At 41.6% G+C, this 20,940-nt stretch overlaps 1 protein-coding gene across 6 annotated transcripts in view; it reads right to left on the bottom strand.

The window, feature by feature from the left end:
- Window positions 1–1,345: 1,345 nt before the first annotated feature.
- Window positions 1,346–20,940, bottom strand: part of LOC132384710 (R3H domain-containing protein 2) — a 302,458-nt gene continuing 282,863 nt past the window's right edge. For 5 of the 6 annotated variants that reach the window (XM_059956099.1, XM_059956098.1, XM_059956094.1 and 2 more), the window contains 4 exons: window positions 18,267–18,411; window positions 12,628–12,728; window positions 11,973–12,057; window positions 1,346–2,036 (listed from right to left, as the gene is read on the bottom strand). In XM_059956099.1, the coding sequence (XP_059812082.1) occupies window positions 1,696–2,036; window positions 11,973–12,057; window positions 12,628–12,728; window positions 18,267–18,411 (672 nt within the window). In that variant the 3' untranslated portion in view covers window positions 1,346–1,695. The remainder of the gene's footprint in view (window positions 2,037–11,972; window positions 12,058–12,627; window positions 12,729–18,266; window positions 18,412–20,940) is intronic. The other variant, XM_059956097.1, reaches the window with a different exon arrangement.

Here is a 20,940-nt window from a genome sequence, read left to right on the forward strand (position 1 = left end):
GGATTGTGAGTGAACAGTCCTTTTCAAGTCCAGCCACAAATTCTCAATTGGATTGAAGTCTGGACTCTGATTTGGTCACTCCAGGACATTAACTTTGTTTTTTTTTAAGCCATTCCTGTGTAGCTTTGGCTTTATGCTTGGGCCATTGTCTTGCTGGAAAACAAATCTCCCAAGTCGCAGTTCTCTTGCAAAGTGCATCAGGTTTTCCTCCAGGATTTCCCTGTATTTTGCTGCATTCGTTTTACCCTCTACCTTCACAAGCCTTCCAGGGCCTGCTGCAGTGAAGCATCCCCACAGCATAATGCAGCCACCACCATGCTTCACAGTAGGGATGGTATGTTTTTGATGATGTGCAATGTTCGGCTTATGCCAAACATAGTGTTTAGTCTGATGGCCAAAAAGCTCAATTTTGGATTCACCAGATCATAGAACCTTCCTCCAGCTGACATCAGAGCCTCTCATGTGCCTTCTGGCTAACTCTAGCTGAGATTTCATGAGTTTTTTTTCCCCAACAGTGGCTTTCTCTTTACCACTTTCCCATAAAGCTGTGGCTGGTGAAGCACCCAAACAATAGTTGTTGCATATGCAATCTTTCCCATCTCAGTCCCTGGAGCTTGTCACTCCTCCAGGGTTGTCATAGATCTTTTGGTGGCCTCCCTCATTAGTCCCCTTCTTGCATGGTCACTCAGTTTTTGAGGGTGACCTGCTCCAAGTCAGATTTACAGCCGTGCCATATTCTTTCCATTTCTTGATGATTGATTTAACTGTACTCCAAGCAACTCCACAAAAAGGGTTATTGAAAAGCACAAGTCAGGAGATGGATACAAGAAAACTTCCAAGTCACTGAATATCCCTCGGAGTGTTCTTTTGTCTTCATGGTGCAGTTTTTGCCAGGACACTGACTCACCAGCAGTTGGAAATTTCAGACACAGGTGCATTTTTTACTACAATCAATTGAAGCACCTTGTCTGCACACAGGTCTCCAAAAAACAAATCTCCATTCAACTAATTACATGACTTCTAAAACCAACTGGTTGTACCATTGATGATCTGGTGTGTCATATCAAAGGGATTGAATACTTATGCAATCAATTATTTTGTGTTCTTTTTTGTAATTAATTTTGATCACTTTGTAGTGAGTTGTTTGTGTTAAAGTGAAGGAGTCTTTTTCTGTTGAACAGTGTCAAAAAAAGCCAAATTAAACCCACTGTAATTCAAAGTTGTCAAACAATAAAATATGAAAACTTATGAGGGGGGTGGTGAATACTTTTTATAGGTACTGTGAATAGTATATCTGATAAGGAGTACTACCTTGCAAATAAATGACAGCTTAAAACAAAGAAGATATTGAGAGTCTGGACTGGCAGACAAACTTTTATAATTAAAATCAAAAAAAAAACAGGTTAAATAAAATTTGTCGTGACCATACACAGTCAACTGTTTGTGTCACTTAAATAAGCTTCTTCTAATACGTTTGCACAACAGAAAAAATACACATGGGTTGTGTGGGTGTGTAAAATGGAAGTTTAGGGGAAAAACAAACTTTTTTTTCCAACTGATCACTAACTTTCCTTAATTATGCCTAAAGTGATATCTGGACAAAACAATGCACTACAGGAACAATGCTGACGTAAAACAAAGCCAATACAGTCATTCAAAGGAGAGAAGAAAAAGTAATTTTCAAATATCCATTGGCTACTGGGAACTGGCTCTTTCTAGAATGCGAAGATCATAGCTTTTCTTGGCTGTTCGCAGTTTAAACCTGTTTGTTGAATTATTCAGTCTGATAGTTGCATTTTGAGCTGCCATGGTTGAGGGAAACACAGCAACAATAGTATAAAGTGCAGCTAGATCACCAGCATTCTTTGAGTTCTCCGTTACTCTGTTACAGTCCCCAGAACCATTGCTGTGATGCTGAGAGTCTTTGAGCCATTGGATTTTGGCACCAGACATTGAAAGTTGACTGAAAAGTTTGTCTGCTTCAGTGCGAGTGATTCCCTCAGGAAGATCCGTGACCTCTAAGATTCGGCCGACAACTGAAACAAACAAACAAAAAAAAATGTTAAGTGGCTCCAAGAGACAAAATTGCCTATTAGCCACTGTTATTCATTGTATTAAATTAGGTTCACATACCTGCTACCTACAGACCAGGTCAGCTTGGCTGCAAAGTTGTTGGGCTCAGTCTTAGAACAACTTAACTTATACACAGTAATCACAGTCAAGGAAAAGGCTTCTGTATCAGTATTCTATGTAAAATGTGAAAAAGACTAAGGAGCTGGTGGTGGACCTGAGGAGGGCTAAGGCACCTGTGACCACTGTTTCCATCCAAGGGGTCAGTGTGGACATGGTGGAGGATTACAAATACCTGGGGATACAAATTGACAATAAACTGGACTGGTCAAAGAACACTGAGGATGTCTACAAGAAGGGTCAGAGCCGTCTCTATTTCCTGAGGAGACTGAGGTCCTTTAACATCTGCCGGACGATGCTGAGGATGTTCTACGAGGCTGTGGTGGCCAGTGCTATCATGTTTGCTGTTGTGTGCTGGGGCAGCAGGCTGAGGGTAGCAGACACCAACAGAATCAACAAACTCATTCGTAAGGCCAGTGATGTTGTGGGGGTGGAACTGGACTCTCTGACGGTGGTGTCTGAAAAAAGGATGCTGTCCAAGTTCCATGCCATCTTGGACAATGACTCCCATCCACTCCATAATGTACTGGTTAGGCACAGGAGTACATTCAGCCAGAGACTCATTCCACCAAGATGTAATACTGAGCGTCAGACACCCTGAGCCAATTGGCTGGTCCTGGACTTATTTCCACTTGGCATGATTAACTTATTATTATTTAATTATTTATGGTTTTATATTGCTATATTTCTTCACTATTCTTGGTTGGTGCGGCTGTACCAAAACCCAATTTCCCTCGGGATCAATAAAGTATGTCTGTCTGTCTGAAAATCATTCATCCTATCAAAACTTTAGAGCACAATTGGCATCCTACCCAGGACTCACTTAAAAGCTGAAGCTGCCACACACAGTTCTAATTTGCAAAATCACAAATCTCTGCATGGCAGGAATGCTAAACACTTATTTGAGAAATGGAGTTCAGTTATGATTACTATGAGCATTTCCCTTTGGGTGGAAGGTACACAACTCCAGAATGGCTGGAGGAACTCAACGGGTTAGGAAGCATCTACAGTACGGAGGGAAATGGCCATTGGTGTTTCAAATCAAAACCCTTTGCCAGCCCTCCTGCAGTTTTTGCTCCAGATTTCCAGCATCTGCAATCTGTTGTGTCCCCAGAATGATAGCAAATATTTTGTGTATCATCAAAATACTATGAAAGGGCATTTTTTCTTAGGTATTTACAGGAAAATAAAGTACAACAGAATTTATGAAGAATTATACATAACCAAGACTGACAAACAACCAATGTGCAAAAGAAGATATCATACAAATAATAAAGTCAATAAATAACCCTGAGAACATGAATTGCAGGGTCCTTGAAAATGAATCTATAGGTTATGGAGTCAGTTCACATTGAGGTAAGTGAAGTTATCCATGCTGGTTGTTGGGTAATTACTGTTTCTAAGCCTGGTGATGTAGGACCTCAGGATTTTGTCCACCTGCCTGATAGTGGTAGTGAGAAGAGAGTATGGCCTGAATGATGGATGTTGCTTTCTTGTGGCAGTGCTCCTTGTAAGAGTGTTCAATGGTGTGGGGGCTTGGCTTGTGATGAACTGGGCTGCACCTACCACTTTTTGTAGCCCTTTCCATTCTTGAGCATTGGTGCTTCCACACCAGGCCATGATGCAACCAGTCAGGATACTCTCCCCTGTGCAATTATTGAAGTTTTAGATGACACTTATGAACTGGTTCCAGGGCAGATCCTCTGATATGGTAATGCCAAGGAATTTAAAGTTACTGATACACTCCACCTTTGTTCCCCTAATAAGGATTGGCTCATGGACCTCCGGTTTCTTTCTCCTGTAGTAATTATCATCTTTTTGGTTTTGCTGATGTTGAGTGAGAGGTTGTTGTTGTCGCACCATTCAACCAGATTTTCAATTCTTCCTTGGTCAAAGAAATGCACTACACATCTCAATTGTAAACACGAGGAAATTTGCAGATGCTGGAAATTCAAACAACACACACAAAATGCTGGTGGAACACAGCAGGCCAAGCAGCATCTATAAGGAGAAGCACTGTCGACGTTTCGGGCTGAGACCCTTCGTCAGGACATCTCAGCTCAGTTCAATTTTAGTGCAAAATAGTAAGTGAGATAGCAGCATTCTGATGAAGAAAATATTTTCTTTATAATTCTTTATTCATCTACTTCATTTAAACATTCCAATAAATTACACACTCAGAATGGTGAAAATTCTTGTGGACAAGGCAGAACAGCAGCCAAGGAGAAAAACTATCTCAAATGGTGAGACACCTTGTGGTCTGTCTACTATTGCTCTCCCTTCAAGCAGCAAATATTTTTATCACAAATTGACAGATGTGAACTGTTTAACGGGGTCAATTTGGAACTGTGCCTAATGATGGGTACAACAGGTGATCTCCTTAACCAATTAAATTAAATAGAAGATGTGAAACATAAAGGACTGTGATTTCAACTCAAATCATATTTCCAAAGAGAAAGGTAGATTGGATTGAGGACAAAAATCAAATGAAAAGTATCAGTTACATCAATCAGTACCATCCAAACCTTTCATACTGAATTTAATTTGATCTAATAGCACAAGTGCAGCAATTTGTTGAAACTCGCTTTCCTACAAAGTTCATGAATGGTCAGGGCAAGAAACTGCTCTAAAAATACACTGAAAATGTACCCCACATAAATACAGAATCATGGGGTGGGAGAGCTAGCCATAAACTGACCTCAGTGTATCCTCACAAATTCTGAAAGCGGACTCATTACCTCAAAGCCCAATATAAAAAGTGTGGGAAGAAGCTGCAGTCAGATCTATGCCTCTAGAATTAGATTGCTTAGTCATCACAAGACCCATCATGGTGCATCATCCTGGAACTAGGAACCATTAATAGCGTGTCCATTTAAAAAAAAGAAGACATTTGTTCTCTGGAAGTGTTAAGTTTGGCAAGGCCAATATTTATTGTCCACTCGTAACATCCTTGAGAATGTGGCAGTGAGGCACTACCTTGACCCATCGAAGCTGTTGTATAGGAAACTTTAAGGAATAACAATATGGGTCCTAACTGGGATACAGCATGACTTGATGTTGCCACTTGGCTAATGTTCTTGCTCTTTAAGGCAGTAAAGCAGACTAAATTTACTAACGCAAACACGAGAAAATCTGCAGATGCTGGAAATTCAAGCAACACATACAAAATGCTAGTGGAATGCAGCAGGCCAGGCAGCACCTATAGGAAGAAGTACAGTTGACGTTTTGGGTCGAGACCGTTCATCAGGACTAACGAGAAAAGGAGATAGTAAGAGATTTGAAAGAAGGAGACCCGAATTGATAGGAGAAGACAGGAGGGGGAGGGATGAAGCCTAGAGCTGGGAAGTTGATTGGCAAAAGGGATACAAGGCTGGAAAAGAGGGGAGTATCACAGGACGGAAGGCCTTGGAAGAAAGAAAGGGAGAGGGGAGCACCAGAGGAAGATGGAGAATGGGCAAGGAGTTATTGTGAGAGGGAAAGAGAGAAAAATATATATTAAAAAAATAAATAAATAGGGTAAAAAGGGGAGGAGGGGCATTAACGGAAACCACATTTTAATTCCGTGTCCCATTCCAATTCCAATTTGTCAATCCATGGCCTCCTCTACTGTTTAGATGAAGCCACTCTCAGGTTGGAGGAACACACCTTATATACCAGTTGGGTAGCCTCCAACCTGATGGCATGAACATTGACTTCTCTAACTTCCGTTAATGCCCCTCCTCACCCTATTTATTTATTTTTTTAATATATATTTTTCTCTCTTTCACAATAACTCCTTGCCCTTTCTCCATCTTCCTCTGGTGCTCCCCTCTCCCTTTCTTTCTTCCAAGGCCTTCCGTCCTGTGATACTCCCCTCTTTTCCAGCCTTGTATCCCTTTTGCCAATCAACTTCCCAGCTCTAGGCTTCATCCCTCCCCCTCCTGTCTTCTCCTATCAATTTGGGTCTCCCCTCCCCCTTTCAAATCTCTTACTATCTCTTTTTTCTGTTAGTCCTGACAAAGGGTCTCGACCCGAAACGTTGAAAGTACTTCTTCCTATAGATGCTGCCTGGCTTGCTGCATTCCACCAGCATTTTGTGTGCGTTGCTTAAATTTACTGTGTTGTCCAAGATGTTTTAGCTTGTTACTGTGGTGGACTCAAGCTGTCATGGTGATAGCTTAGTGATAGATTAGCTGCTGATCACCATTGTACAGGATAGTGTTAAATTTATTGAACAGTATCAAAGTTTCACCCTGCCAGATGTGAAGAGTTCAATAAATGCACATTTCATAACTGAGGTATACATATGAACAGGTCTTGGAGTAGTTGTAGCATGACTCCAGATAGGTCTTAAATCACAGATGAAATTCTGGAGATATCCCGGAGGGACAAAAGTTGATGGCAAAACACATATAAGACTTGTGCCACATTGTGCTATGTGTGCTGTTCATTAATGCCCTGTAAGAATTAACCATCATAAAAAGTCTGCTGATGTTGGAAATCCAAAGTAACATACACAAAATGCTGGAGGAACTCAGGTTAGGCAGCATCCATGGAAATAATTAAACAGTTGACATTTTGTGCCGAGACCCTTTTTCATGACTGGAAAGGACGGGGGAAAATGCCAGTATAAAAAAGGTGTGGGGGAGGGAAGGAGGACAGCTAGAAGGTGGTAGGTGAAGCCAGGTGGGTAGGAAAGGTAAAGGGCTGGAGAGGAAGGAATCTGATAGAAGAGGAGAGTGGAACATAGAAGAAAAGTGAAGGATGAGGGGACCTATGGGAGGTGATAGGCAGGTGAGAAGAGGTAAGAGGCCAGAGTGGGGAGTAGAAGAGGGGAGGGGGGAGGGAATTTTTTTTTACCAGAAGGTGAAATCTATATTCATGCCATCAGGTTGGAGGCTATCCAGAATTAACCGTGAATATATTTAACAGAACACCCACAACAATTATTCAGTGAAAGGCCACAGATTCTAAGATCTGGCAGCAATGCAGTGCTATGGGTCATTGAATTTAAAACCACACAGCAGTAAGAAAGCACAAAACTTATGAAACCATACTATTCTCCTATGCTCTGTGAGTATGTAGACTGAAGATTGATAAATTTCCATCTGCAATTTATGACATCATAATGTAAACAGCCACATTACTCTTGTAGAGTGCTTATTATTTCGAGGCAAATAGGCTATTCCCTTGTAAAGCAGAACTGACACCCTTTCCTATCCTTGATTTTATTAGCTTTATTTGATTTACTTCAAAATGCATAGAAGTTCTTGGTATACAGATTAACACTATTAAAATAGAGAATAAGACTGCCAGTGGAGTAAACACATGTTAAAACAACGTGTAATGGTAATGACCACTGAGAATGCAGTAGATAGATATTAAAACTCCTTTCATGATATTTATGCAGGATGTTTGCCTTCTGTTTTTATCAAAGACATGGATGCAAATCTCTAAGACAGCCTGATAACTAGGTTTGCTGAAGGAGTTTTTCCCTAATACTATACAGACAGCATGGTAGCATAGTGGTTAGCACAAAGCTTTATAGCGGCAGCAATCACTGATCTCTGTTTTATTCCTACCACTTTCTGTAAAGAGTTTGTATAAACACAAGAAATTATGCAGATGTTGGAATTCCAGAACAACACACACAAAATACTGGAGGAACTCAGTAGGCAGTATCTATGGAAAGGAATAAACAGTCAACATTTTAGGCCAAGACTTTTCTTCAGGACAAGAGGTTTGTATGGTCTCCCCATGAACATGATGGTTTCCTCAGGGTGCATTGGTTTCCTCCCACATTCCAAAGACGTATGGGTTAGTAAGTTGGCATGCTAAGCTGGCAGTGGAAGCGTGGTAACACCTGAAGGCTGCTCTCAGACTGTGTTGGCCGTTGATACAAACAATGCATTTCACTGTATGTTTTGATTTTTGGATGTAAATGTGACAAATCTTAAATCTTAACCTTTGTACTGGTACCTGTACTTGTTGAGAGGGCAATAAAAATTAACAAGTAACTGCAAATCCCAACCTGCTGCTTGCAACACATCACACTTTTTTGTCGGCTTCTAATTGCCTCTATTAACAGCTTATCCTCACAGCAACCCTGGCCTCACTGTATCTCTTCATCTTAACCATCCCTCCCACAATCTTCTTTCTAACTTATAACTAACATGTTTCTCTCAGTCCAAAGGTCATAGCTGGAGTGAATTGTTCATTTACTGAATTGGTGGCAAGATTTTGTTATCAATAAGGTTTACTGGCGAGCAAGCTCAAGAATGGTACTACATTAAAGTATAAAGAGATTAAGGTTTAAAACATCCCTCAGGCCAGATAGCATATCCACAATGCCGAAGACCAGTGGCAAATTTACAAAGCACCAGAGAGGCTCTGCCATAAACCTTCATGTAAAACAGCAAACACAAGGAAATCTACAGATGCTGGAAATTCAAACAACACACACAAAATGCTGGTGGAACACAGCAGGCCAGGCAGCATCTATAGGAAGAAGCACTGTCAACGTTTTGGGCCAAGACCCTTCATCAGGACTAACTGAAAGGAAAGATACTAAAAGATTTGAAAGTAGGAGGGGGAGGGGGAAATGCAAAATGATAGAAGACCAGAGGGGGTGCTATGAAGCTAAGAGCTGGAAAGGTGATTGACAAAAGGGATACAGAACTAGAGAAGGGAAAGGATCATGGGACGGGAGGCCTAGGGAGAAAGGGGGAGGGGAGCACCAGAGGGAGATGGAGAACAGGCAGAGTGATGGGCAGAGAGACAGAAAAAAACAAACTAAATATGTCAGGGATGGGGTAAGAAGGGGAAAAGGGGCATTAACAGAAGTTAGAGAAGTCAATGTTCATGCCATCAGGTTGGAGGCTACCCAGCCAGTATATAAGGTGTTGTTCCTCCAACCTGAGTTTGGATTCATTTTGACAATAGAGGAGGCCATGGATAGACATATCAGAATGGGAATGGGAATGGGACATGGAATTAAAATGTGTGGCCGCTGGGAGATCCTGCTTTTTCTGGCGGACCGAGATGTAGGTGTTCAGCGAAACGGTCTCCCAGTCTGCGTCGGGTCTCACCAATATATAAAAGGCCACACCGGACGCAGTATACCACACCAGCCGACTCACAGGTGAAGTGTCGCCTCACCTGGAAGGACTGTCTGGGGCCCTGAATGGTGGTGAGGGAGGAAGTGTAAGGGCAGGTGAACCACTTGTTCCGTTTACAAGGATAAGTGCCAGGAGGGAGATCGGTGGGAAGGTATGGGGGGGGGGGGCACGAGTGGACAAGGGAGTCGTACCACACCAGCCGACTTTGTCGGTATGGCTTTGTCAGCATGGCAGGTCATGCCTTACTAGCCTGATTGAATTTTTTGGGGATGTGACTAAACACATTGATGAAGGTAGAGCCGTAGGTGTAATGTAAATGGATTTCAGCAAGGCTTTTGATAAGGTACCCAATGCAAGGCTAATTCAGAAAGTAAGGAGGCATGGGATCCAAGGGAACCTTGCTTTGTGGATCCAGAATTGGCTTGCCCACAGAAGGCAAAGAGTGGTTGCAGACGGGTCGTATTCTGCATGGAAGTTGGTGACCAGTGGTGTGCATCAGGGATCTGTTCTGGGACCCTTACTCTTTGTGATTTTTATAAATGACCTGGATGAGGAAGTGGAGGGATGGGTTAGTAAGTTTGCTGATGACAAAGGTTGGGGGTGTTGTGGATAGCGTGGAGGGCTGTCAGAGGTTACAGCAGGACATTGATAGGATGCAAAACTGGGCAGAGAAGTGGGAGATGGAATTCAACCCAGATAAGTGTGAGGTGGTTTATTTTGGCAGGTCAAATGTGACGGCAAAATGTAGTATTAATGATAAGACTCTTGGCAGTGTGGAGGATCAGCGGGATCCCAGGGCCTGAGTCCATAGGACACTTAAAGCTGCTGTGCAGGTTGACTCTGTGGTTAAGAAAGCATACGGGTGTATTGGCCTTGTATTGGTGTATTGGGGTTGAGTTCAAGAGCCAAGAGGTAATATTAAAGCTGTATAGAATGCTAGTCAGACCCCACTTGGAGTACTGTGCTCAGTTCTGGTCACCTCACTACAGGAAGGATGTGGAAACCATAGAAAGGGTGCAAAGGAGATTTACAAGGATTGCCTGGATTGGGGAGCGTGCATTATGAGAATAGGTTGAGTGAACTCAGCCTTTTCTCCTTGGAGCGACGGAGGATGAGAGATGACCTGGTAGAGGTGTATAAGATGATGAGAGGCATTGATCATGTGCATAATTAGAGGCTTTTTCACAGGGCTGAAATGGCTACCACAAGAGGGCACAGTTTTAAGGTGCTTAGAAGTAGGTACAGAGGGGATGTCAGGGGTAAGTTTTTTTTTATGCAGAGAGTGGTGAGTGCATGGAATGGGCTGCCAGCGACTGTGGTGGAGGCGAATACAATAGGGTCTTTTAAGACGCTCCTGGATAGGTACATGGAGCTTAGAAAAATAGAGGGCTATGGGTAACCCTAGGTAATTTCTAAAGTAAGTACATGTTCAGCACAGCATTGTGGGCCGAAGGGCCTGTATTGTGCTCTATGTATACTATGTTCAGTGAATGCACCCTTGGGTTCTGAAGGAAGTAGCTGGAGAGATTGTGGAGGCAGTAACAATGATCTTTCAAGAATCGATAGATTCTGGCATTGTACCGGATGACTGGAAAATTGCAAATGTTACTCTGCTATTTAAGAAGGGTGAGAGGCAGCAGAAAGGAAACTCTAGACCTGTTAACCTGACATTAGTGGTTGGGAAGTTGTTGGAATCGATTGTTAGGGATGAGTTTACAGAGTACCTGGAGGCACATGACAAGATAGGCCAAAGCCAGCATGGTTTCCTGAAAGGAAAATCCTGTCCAACTAACGTACTGCAATTTTTTTGAAGTAGACAAAGGAGATGCAGTAGATATGGTGTACTTGGATATTTAGAAGGCCTTTGACAAGGTGCTGCACATGAGGATGCTCAGCAAGTTACGAGCCCATGGAGTTACCAGGAAGATACTAGCATGGGTGAAGCATTGGCTGATCAGCAAAAAACAGAGTGGGAATAAAGGGATCGTATTCTGGCTGGCTGGCGGTTACCAGCGGGGTTCCACAGGGGTCAGTGATGGGACCGCTGCTTTTTACTATGTATGCCAATGATTTGGACTATGGGATTAATGGATCTGTGGCTAAATTTACTGATGATACAAAGATAGGTGGAGGAGTGGGTAGTGTTGAGGAAACGGAGCCTGCAGAAAGATAGTTTAAGGGAATGGGCAAAGAAGTGGCAAATGAAATACAATGTTGGAAAGTGTATGGTCATGCACTTTGGTGGAAGAAATAAACGGGCAGACTATTATTTAGATGGGGAGAGAATTCAAAATGCAGAGATGCAAAGAGACTTGTGATTCTTGTGCAGGATACCCTAAAGGTTAACCTAAAGCACATCTTCTCAAACCAGCCATCCACTCTGACAAGCGCCTCTGATCCACAAGTGACAGAGTCTGCAGGCCTAAAATTCATTTCATCTGTCATCTCAGGATACACAGAACTGGAGTGGAAACAAGCCATCCTCAACCCCAAGGGACTTCCTGAGAACAATTTATAACTGCCCTAAAATAAACTGCCATTTCACAAATATTATTTCAGATTTCCCAGCTTCGCTCCTGAAAAGCCCATCTCTAAATTTTAGGCTATGCTCCCTTGTACTAGACCCCAAACTTTGAAGATGCAGCAAATTCTTCATGTAATACCTATGATAGTTTAGATACTAACCAACATCACCTGTGCCAAGATCAGTAGATGCAGATTTCAGGGTTGGCTTCTTTCCTCGTTTAGTGTGTTTCGTACTGCATGGACCCTTTAGATAAAAAAAATTATCAATGGAGTCTGTTTATATGGCAGCATTAAACTTGCAACAAGAAATACAATGAATTGGCATGCAGTCATCAGAGGGATCCAGATTTACTAAGAGTTTGTATAGTTCAAGTAGCACTCAGCTGATTACTCACCCGCCCTCTCAAGCAGACAGAACACAAAATTTTAGGATAGGAATTAATAATAATGGCAAGGGAAAATATACAAATAGTTCTTTTTTTAATCTACAGAACAGGTTACTGAAAGGCTCCTCCCCCCGCCCCCAGAAAGACATAATTGAAACTTCAGGGAGTGTTCAACTGGTAGGAGAAAGGTGATGTCTTGAGACAGCATGAACAGTAGAACGGAACTGCTTCACATAGAGATTTATGAGCAATAGTTGTCCCTTGGACTCCATGTGCTAATATCAGCACATCCCCAGGATTCCAGTGCAAATGCTCACGTTATTGGAATTATCACCATTCTAACAGAACTTGGTGGGAAGTACTTAAAGGTTTGTCTGCAAACATATTGCAGAGGACAGCTCTTTCCTCATGCTTTTCTCAATCCTTACCTGATGAGCTGAATACTGGCACTGTCCATGGATTACTGGAGGTGGACATACTGGAAGGTTGTACTGCAAAGGCTGACCAAGTAAAGAATAACGAGTATCACCTAATGAAGAGAAATAGAAAAATGAGGAGTTGCCTTGCACAGGACACTGGACACTGAATAATTTAAATTTGTAACCTGGATCTGAAACAGGAGTTAAACCCAGACCACAAAGGCTATGGTCCTTGAGTGAGTGAAACATTCACAAGGCACAGACTATTAAGGGCTTCTAACAGCTGTGGCTGATTGCTCAGCTGACACACTAATCATTTCCTCGTGTAAGCTCCAGTTTACAGTATCACAAGGGAGTCAATGTATGGTATAATGAGCAGGAATTGCAAAAGTATATCAAAGTATAATGTCATATAGGCAAACAAACACCTTGATTTTGCTTAAGTGTCCCCAACACATTTGAAACATCAATGCAATTTGTTTCATATGATTTTAATGTTTTCTGTTTCTAGCTCTTTTGACCAAGGGATCTGGCAGATACTATTTGATGGTCATGACAAGACATGGCAATATCTTTTGGTCTAACTATCCTTAGATAATAGAAACAGGGCAGCACAGCAAGTAGAGTGCCTTTTATAGTTCTAGAGACAGGTTCAACCCTGACCTCCAGTGCTGTCTGCGTGCAGATCACACGTTTGTTCTCCCTGTGACTACATGGATTTTCCCCAGCTGCTCCAGTTTCCTCATATGTCAAAGATGTGGGTTGGTAGGTTAACTGGACACTAGTTGTTACGTCAGTCAATGGGTGGGAGATTATGAGAATGTGGGGAGAATAAAATGGGTGGTTGATGGTCTGTATGGACTCAGTGGATCGAAGAGCCCGTTTCCACGTTGCATCTTATCGTGACTCTACTTCCAAGGTTCACTTGCATTCCTTTTTAGTAGGGAAGGCTAGATTGACAATCCAAACTACTTTTGATGGCAATAACTGAAACATAGCTGATTTAAACCGGATCTGATATTTTTAGCCATGTATGTGAAAACAACACTGTTAACAGCTTACTTTCCAACAGTAATTATCTTTTCCTATTTAAGATAGCGGGCATTGTGACACACCTTCAAGTGTTTAACAGCATAATTTGCATGAAAAAATCTTATGTCTTTATTAATCCAGGATTCAGTAAAAGTCCATCTGAAACATTTCATTAATCATTTTAAATTGTTCATTAATTTACTTCCCATCACACTTATACTTCACATTAGTTTGCATTGTCTTTTTAGCTACTCAGATCTTTGACCACAAGTAGAGAAGCATTGCTTTAATAGTTTCCATAATGAGCTTCTGAAGAGAATGAACTTGGAAAAATTAGTGCTTATCTGACACACTGATGCAAATCCATTGCAAGTCCCAATTCTGACAACTTACAGTCTACATTTCAAGCAACTTAGTGAGTTTTCATTAAGTAGATGGAAGTTTGGGAGCGGAATGTGATAAGAGTGATGCTAATGTTGTTCACAGAATCATAATAGCACAGAAGGACCTCATTAAGTCTACGCTGGCTCCCAATGGAGCAATTATGTCAATCTTGTTGTCCCCTCCAACCACTCTAGCCCCATAAATTATATTTTTCCCCCCCAAGTACCTACCTAATACCCTTTTGAAAGCCCTGATTGATCCTGTTTCCACTGCCCTTGCAGGCAGAAAGTTCCAGATCATAAGTATTTTCTGAATAAACTCTTAAAAATGATTTTTGTAATACTATAAATCCTTGACTCAAGTCCTTCAACCATCTTTGACTCCAAACATTTCCCCTCTATCTATCTCATCTAAATCCTTTATGAACTTGGCAAACTCTACTGAATCTGCTTTCAAACTCTTTTTGCCTCAAGGAGAATAATCACTCCTCCTCCAGTCTAATCCTGCAACTGACATCCCTCAACTCCGGAACCATTCTAGTAAATTTCTCCTGTATGAGAAATGAGAGTGGTAGCTGTGTGGAATGAGCTTCCAGCAGAAGTGGTAGAAGCAGGTTCGATTTTGTCATTTTAAAAAAATTGATAGGTATTTGGACAGGAAAGGGATGGAGGGTTATGGGCTGAGTGCAGGTAGGTGGGACTAGGTGAGAGTAAGTGATCGGCACGGACTAGAAGGGCCGAGATGGCCTGTTTCCGTGCTGTAGTTGTTATATGGTATGCTTTCCAACATTTTCACACCCTCTCTAAAGTGACATAACTAGAAATGGACTCAGTAGCAACATACACAAAATGCTGGAGGAACTCAGCAAGCCAAGTACAGTTGACATTTCGGGCTGAAACTCAGTTCTGCTGAAGGGTTTCTGCCTGATACGCCGACTGTATGTTTTTTACTTCAGTATTCACTATGGAAAAGGATCTTGGTGATTGCAGTGATGACTTGTAGCACACTGAAAAGCTTGAGCATGTAGATATTAAGAAAGAGGATGTGCTGAAGCTTTTGGAAAGCATCAAGTTGGTTAAATCGTCGGGACTGGATGAGATGTACCCCAGGCTACTGTGGGAGGCGAGGGAGGAGATTACTGAGCCTCTGGTGGAGATCTTTGCATCATCAATGGGGACGGGAGAGGTTCCAGAGGATTGGAGGTTTGCGTATGTTGTTCCTTTATTCAAGAAAGGGAGTAGAGATAGCCCAGGGAATTATAGACCAGTGAGTCTTACTTCAGTGGTTGGTAGGTTGATGGAGAAGATCCTGAGTGGCAGGACTTATGAACATTTGGAGAGGTATAATATGATTAGGAATAGTCAGCATGGCTTTGTCAAGGGCAAGTCGTACCTTATGAGTCTGACTGAATTTTTTGAGGATTGATGAAGGTAGAACAGTAGATGTAGTGTATATCTATTTCAGCAAGGCATTTGATAAGGTGCCCCATCGAAGGCTTATTGAGAAAGTAAGGATGCATGGGATCCAAGGGGACATTGCATTGTTGATCCAGAACTGGCTTGCCCACAGAAGGCAAAGAGTGGTTGTAGACGGGTCGTATTCTGCATGGAAGTTGGTGACCAGCGGTGTGCCTCGGGGATCTGTTCTGGGACCCTTACTCTTTGTGATTTTTATAAATGACCTGGATGAGGAAGTGGAGGGATGGGTTAGTAGGTTTGCTGATGACAGAGGTTGGGGCTGTTGTGGTTAGTGTGGAGGGCTGTCAGAGGTTACAGCAGGACATTGATAGGATGCAAAACTGGGCTGAGAAGTGGCAGATGGAGTTCAACCCAGATAAGTGTGAGGTGGTTTATTTTGGTAGGTCAAATATGATGGCAAAATGTAGTATTAATGATAAGACTCTTGGCAGTGTGGAGGATCAGAGGGATCCTGGGGTCCGTGTCCATAAGACACTCAAAGCTGCTGCGCAGGTTGACTCTGTGGTTAAGAAAGATGTGAAAACCATAGAAAGGGTGCAGAGGAGACTTATAAGGATGTTGCCTGGATTGGGGAGCATGCCTTACGAGAATAGGCTGAACTTGGGCCTTTTCTCCTTGGAGCGTTGGAGGATGAGAGGTGACCTGATGGAGGTGTATAAGATGATGAGAGGCATTGATCGTGTGGATAGTCAGAGGCTTTTTCCCAGGGCTGAAATGGCTACTACAAGAGGACACAGGTTTCAGGTACAGATGAGATGTCAGGGATAAGTTTTTTTTTTACGCAGAGTGGTGAGTGCGTGAAATGTGCTGCCAGCAACGGTGGTGGAGGCGGATGCGATAGGGTCTTTTAAGAGACTTTTGGATAGGTACATGGAGCTTAGAAAAATGGAGGGCTATGGGTAACCCTAGTACTTTCTAAGGTAGGGACATGTTTAGCACAACTTTGTGACCTGAAGGGCCTGTATTGTGCTGTAGGTTTTCTATGGTTCTATGCAAGTCCATCTGTTTCAAATTCCATAAAAGAATATTTGCATTTTATGTAATGACTTGGGAGTGTTAAAAACGTGACGTCCCCACAGAAGGGAACTGAGCCAAGTAGTAGGCCCTTCCACAAACCCATCAACTCATTGCTGAGTTGGAGGCTCTGGAGTAGACTAGAAACAAAGACCTCAGAGTTATATGTTGTAGGAGTTACATCTCTATTTCATATGTTTTTTTTTTCCTCGAAAGGTATGACAGAGAATAGAAGCTCAGGCCAGGAATTAGAACATTTAAAGAAATTGTGTTTCTCATGTTCAAGTTCAGTTTATTGTCATTCAACTGTGCACATGTATATCACCAAAAGAAACAATGTTTCTCTGGAGCAAGGTGCATAGCATAGCAAATATAACAAACATACCCAACACTTAAGTAATATTACCACAAATAAAAAGGTTATATGATACAAGTTAAAAAGTAAACAGTATATATTACTGCCGCTTCATGTGTGATGAGATCTGGGTGGTAGTAGGGAGTACAGTTGTCTTACAGCCTGGGGGAAGAAGCTGTTTCTCATCCTGACAGTTCTTGTCCTAATGCTATGGTACCTCCTGCCTGATGGTAGAGGGTCAAAGAGATTGTCGGATCGATGGGAGGGGTAATTGATAATGCTAAGGGCCGTGCGTACACAGCACTCCTGAGAAATATCTCTAATGAGTGGAAGAGAGACCCTGATGACCCCTTCAGTAGTCCTCGTAATCCCTGTACCAAACGGCGATGTACAGTAGTCCTCGTAATCCCTGTACCAAACGGCGATGTAGATTCAGTGGTGCTCCTGTAAAGATTTATTGAAATGGGGGAGGGGAGCCTCATACACCTCAATCTCCTCAGGAAGTAGAGACGTTGCTGTGCTTTCTTGACCAAAGAGGTGGTGTTGAGGAACTAGGTGAGATCATCCATCACGTGCACTCCCAGAGACTTGGTGCTCGTAAATCTTTTCACAGAGGAATCATGTATGTGCAATGAGGATTGGTCAGACTGCACCTTCCTAAAGTCCACAATCATCCCTTATCTTGTCCATGTTGAGACTCAAGTTTTTCAGCACATTGTCCAACCATGATTTGATCCACTTCAGTGAGGTGACCAGAACTGAGCACTGTACTCCAAGTGGGGTCTGACCAGGGTTCTATACAGCTGTATATTACCTTTTGGCTCTTGAACTCAACCCTACAGTTGATGAAGGCCAACGCACCATCAGGACTGGACAAAGGGTCTCGGCCCGAAACGTTGACAGTGCTTCTTCCTATAGATGCTGCCTGGCCTGCTGTGTTCCACCACCATTTTGTGTGTGTTGCTAGAATACTTATTAACCTTGAGCACATGGTAGATGAGGAAAAATAGTAGCATGGACAGAATGCTTTTGTTTTGACCAGAAATAGAGTTAGATTAAAAGCAAGATGTTTGGATAAGACAAAAGATAGAAGCAATGTACTTAACGAGCGCTCAAGCGCGCGCGCGTGTGTGTGTGTGTGTGTGTGTGTACACTCACATTAGGAAGGAGGGAGATGAAAGTACAATCTTGAAATGTTTGTCAAGCATACTGTACAGTTGCATCAGTGCTTTTAACCCTACAATGGATTCATTGCCTTTGTCAATACTAAAGCAACAGAGGGTACAATTGTCACAAGCATTTAAATAGTTAAATGTTCTCTGTATTACAAGAATCAGTATATATTATTTTAACCCATTTTACATGTTATTTGAAGAGTTATTCACCTTGTGCTGGACCCACAGGTCTGGAAAACTGGGCAATAAGTGGCAGTGGTGTTAGACCAGGACAGACGTTTGTCACGTTCGTCACTGGAGATGGCGTTGGAGATTGGGTTGGCGAGTTAAGAGGACTATTTAGTTGTGCGTTGACCTGAGGAAAAAATGTCAGAAGTAAACAGCAAACATCACAGATAAATAACTTTAAGTTAAAACTTTGCAATATTGTCCTACAGACCTTTTCAATGCAAGTACAGGTTCATAATCCCTTATCCGAAATCCTTGGGGCCAGCTGCATTTCCGAATTCAGAATTTTTCGGATTTCAGAATCCCTTTTTATTGGTTCCGAGACCACCCACAGATACCAAAAAACATGTATGCTCAAGTCCCTTATTTAACCTGTCTCAGTGTGGGTGGACTTTGGGGCCTGGCGGAGCTCCAGACCTACACACATCCTCCCGTATACTTTAAATCATCTCTAGATTACTTATAATACCTAATACAATGTAAATGCTATGCAAATAGTTGTTATACTGTATTGTTCAGGGAATAATGACAAGAAAATTTTATTTCCCACAGAAATATTCAATAAAACATAAAAATATACAGCTTCAAACGAACCGAATCAAACACATAGTAAATGACTTATTGGAATAAATGTAGAACATCACTGTCACTATAAAACTTCAGTAACTTGTCTTTCTGTTTCTTTAAATCATATACAGTGGTAGTTCCGACACCATATTCTTCAGTAAGATGCCACACAGACACACCATGATCAAGCTTCTGCAATAACTCCACTTTCTGCATCATTGATAATGACAGATGCTTCCTTCTCTTTTTCTTGTTGTTACCCATAGGGGTATCTGCAGCTCTTTTTGACATTTTCACAGTGAAATTAAACACAAAGTCAACAGTGAACACAAAATATCAGCGAACAGCAAATGCAAGTGTAACCAGTACGAACACTGAGCCACAACTGACGTCTGGCAGCCTTTGCTAGTGCTGCCACGTCACACCTGAGTGACGTCAGCTGTTGGCGAAATAAACTTCGGTTTTCGAAGCTTTTTGGATTTCAGAATTTTGGATATGGGATTGTGGACCTGTATTAGTTACGTTTTAATACTGAAGAACATAAGGCAATGGAAATTAACTGTTTCCTAAAACTTCCAATTGTCTTTTTAACTTTAAATAATATCAAATCAGAACACGATTAAAAAGATAGAGTAATCAGTTTTAAAATGGTATCTGAATTATGTCTGCATGTCCTTGACTAGTAACCCCTGCCACTTAACTCTGCTTCTTGTGATACCTGCATTTGGTATTGTGAATGTTCTAGTTTCCTGTCTCAAAGTTTCAAATATTGTGCATTAATTTCTGGACAAAACTGTTATCTGTGCCTCATTCCATTGCATATACTCCATGAGTACAAGGTTTCATGATATTTATATAAAAAAAAGTAGTTGATCATGCAACTGTTACAAACCTGACAAAATCTATTGTCATCTTATTAAGTTCAACTGTTCAGTACAGAAAACAATGTTTTAACATTTGAAATTAAACTGACAGAAGCTGGAGAAACTAGTAAAAAATCATAATGTCAAGTCTACTGACTGTGGAAGAATACAAACATGTGAATTGGTGATTTTGGCTTCACAATGAAATGATCCAGCAGCCTGAAGGTAGTGTACAAGATAGTTAATTAAAAAAAAATCTCCAGTCAAGTCCTTCAACAAATCTGAGATATCCTATTTCAACATAAGATCACAGTCATAAAAATTAATACTTCAATTAAAAGCTGTAGAATAACCTTCTAGATGTCCTAATTACAGCTTGTGCTTGTCAGTTAAGCTGTCAGTTCCTCAGAAATGATCCACTGGCTTAGACAAATGTGTAAAATGCGAAGCCATAAACACATTTACAGCCTCAATAACAAAAAAGGGAAAAAAGGGAAAGTAATAACTTCACAAAGCATAATTTACAGGGGAATAGATTTCTAAAAACATCTTTCTCCATGAAAATCTATTTTGCAATATATTTCTATTTTGTCCATCTTGATAAAGTTTTAACTTGAAGTTTTTCCTTGAGAGAGCTACAACACCAAGTATAGTGGGATAAGAGCGATGTGAGAGACTCCCGTTGATGTATTTTTTTAAATTTATTATCCAAAATAACTGCTTTTACAGTCAGTCACTCAGAAGATGATCAGGCCAGCAGCTAACTTGAAGGAAAGACTCTTAAATTTTCAGGATACAGGGCTGCGAGGTTTTACACTCAGTGGTACACCTCATTAATGTAAATATCTCATCAGCCAGTCACATGACAGCAATTCAATCCATAAAAGCATGCAGGCGTGGTCAAAAGGTTCATTTGTTGTTCAGACCAAGCATCAGAATGGGGAAGAAATGTAATCTAAGTCACTTAGACTGTGGAATGATTGTTGGTGCCAGATGGGGTGGTTTGAGTATCTCAAACTGTTGATATCCAGGGACTTTCACACATAAGTCTCTAAAGTTTACAAAAAAGGGTGCAGAGAACAAAAAAAAAACATACAGTGAGTGGCAATTCTGTGGGCAAAAATGCCTTGTTATTGAGAGAGGTCAGAGGAGAATGGCCAGACTGGTTCAAGCTGACAGGAAGGCAATAGTAACTCAAATAACCACATGTTACAACAGTGGTGTGC

This window comes from Hypanus sabinus, chromosome X1, assembly GCF_030144855.1.
Source record: "Hypanus sabinus isolate sHypSab1 chromosome X1, sHypSab1.hap1, whole genome shotgun sequence".
Lineage (NCBI taxonomy): Eukaryota > Metazoa > Chordata > Chondrichthyes > Myliobatiformes > Dasyatidae > Hypanus > Hypanus sabinus.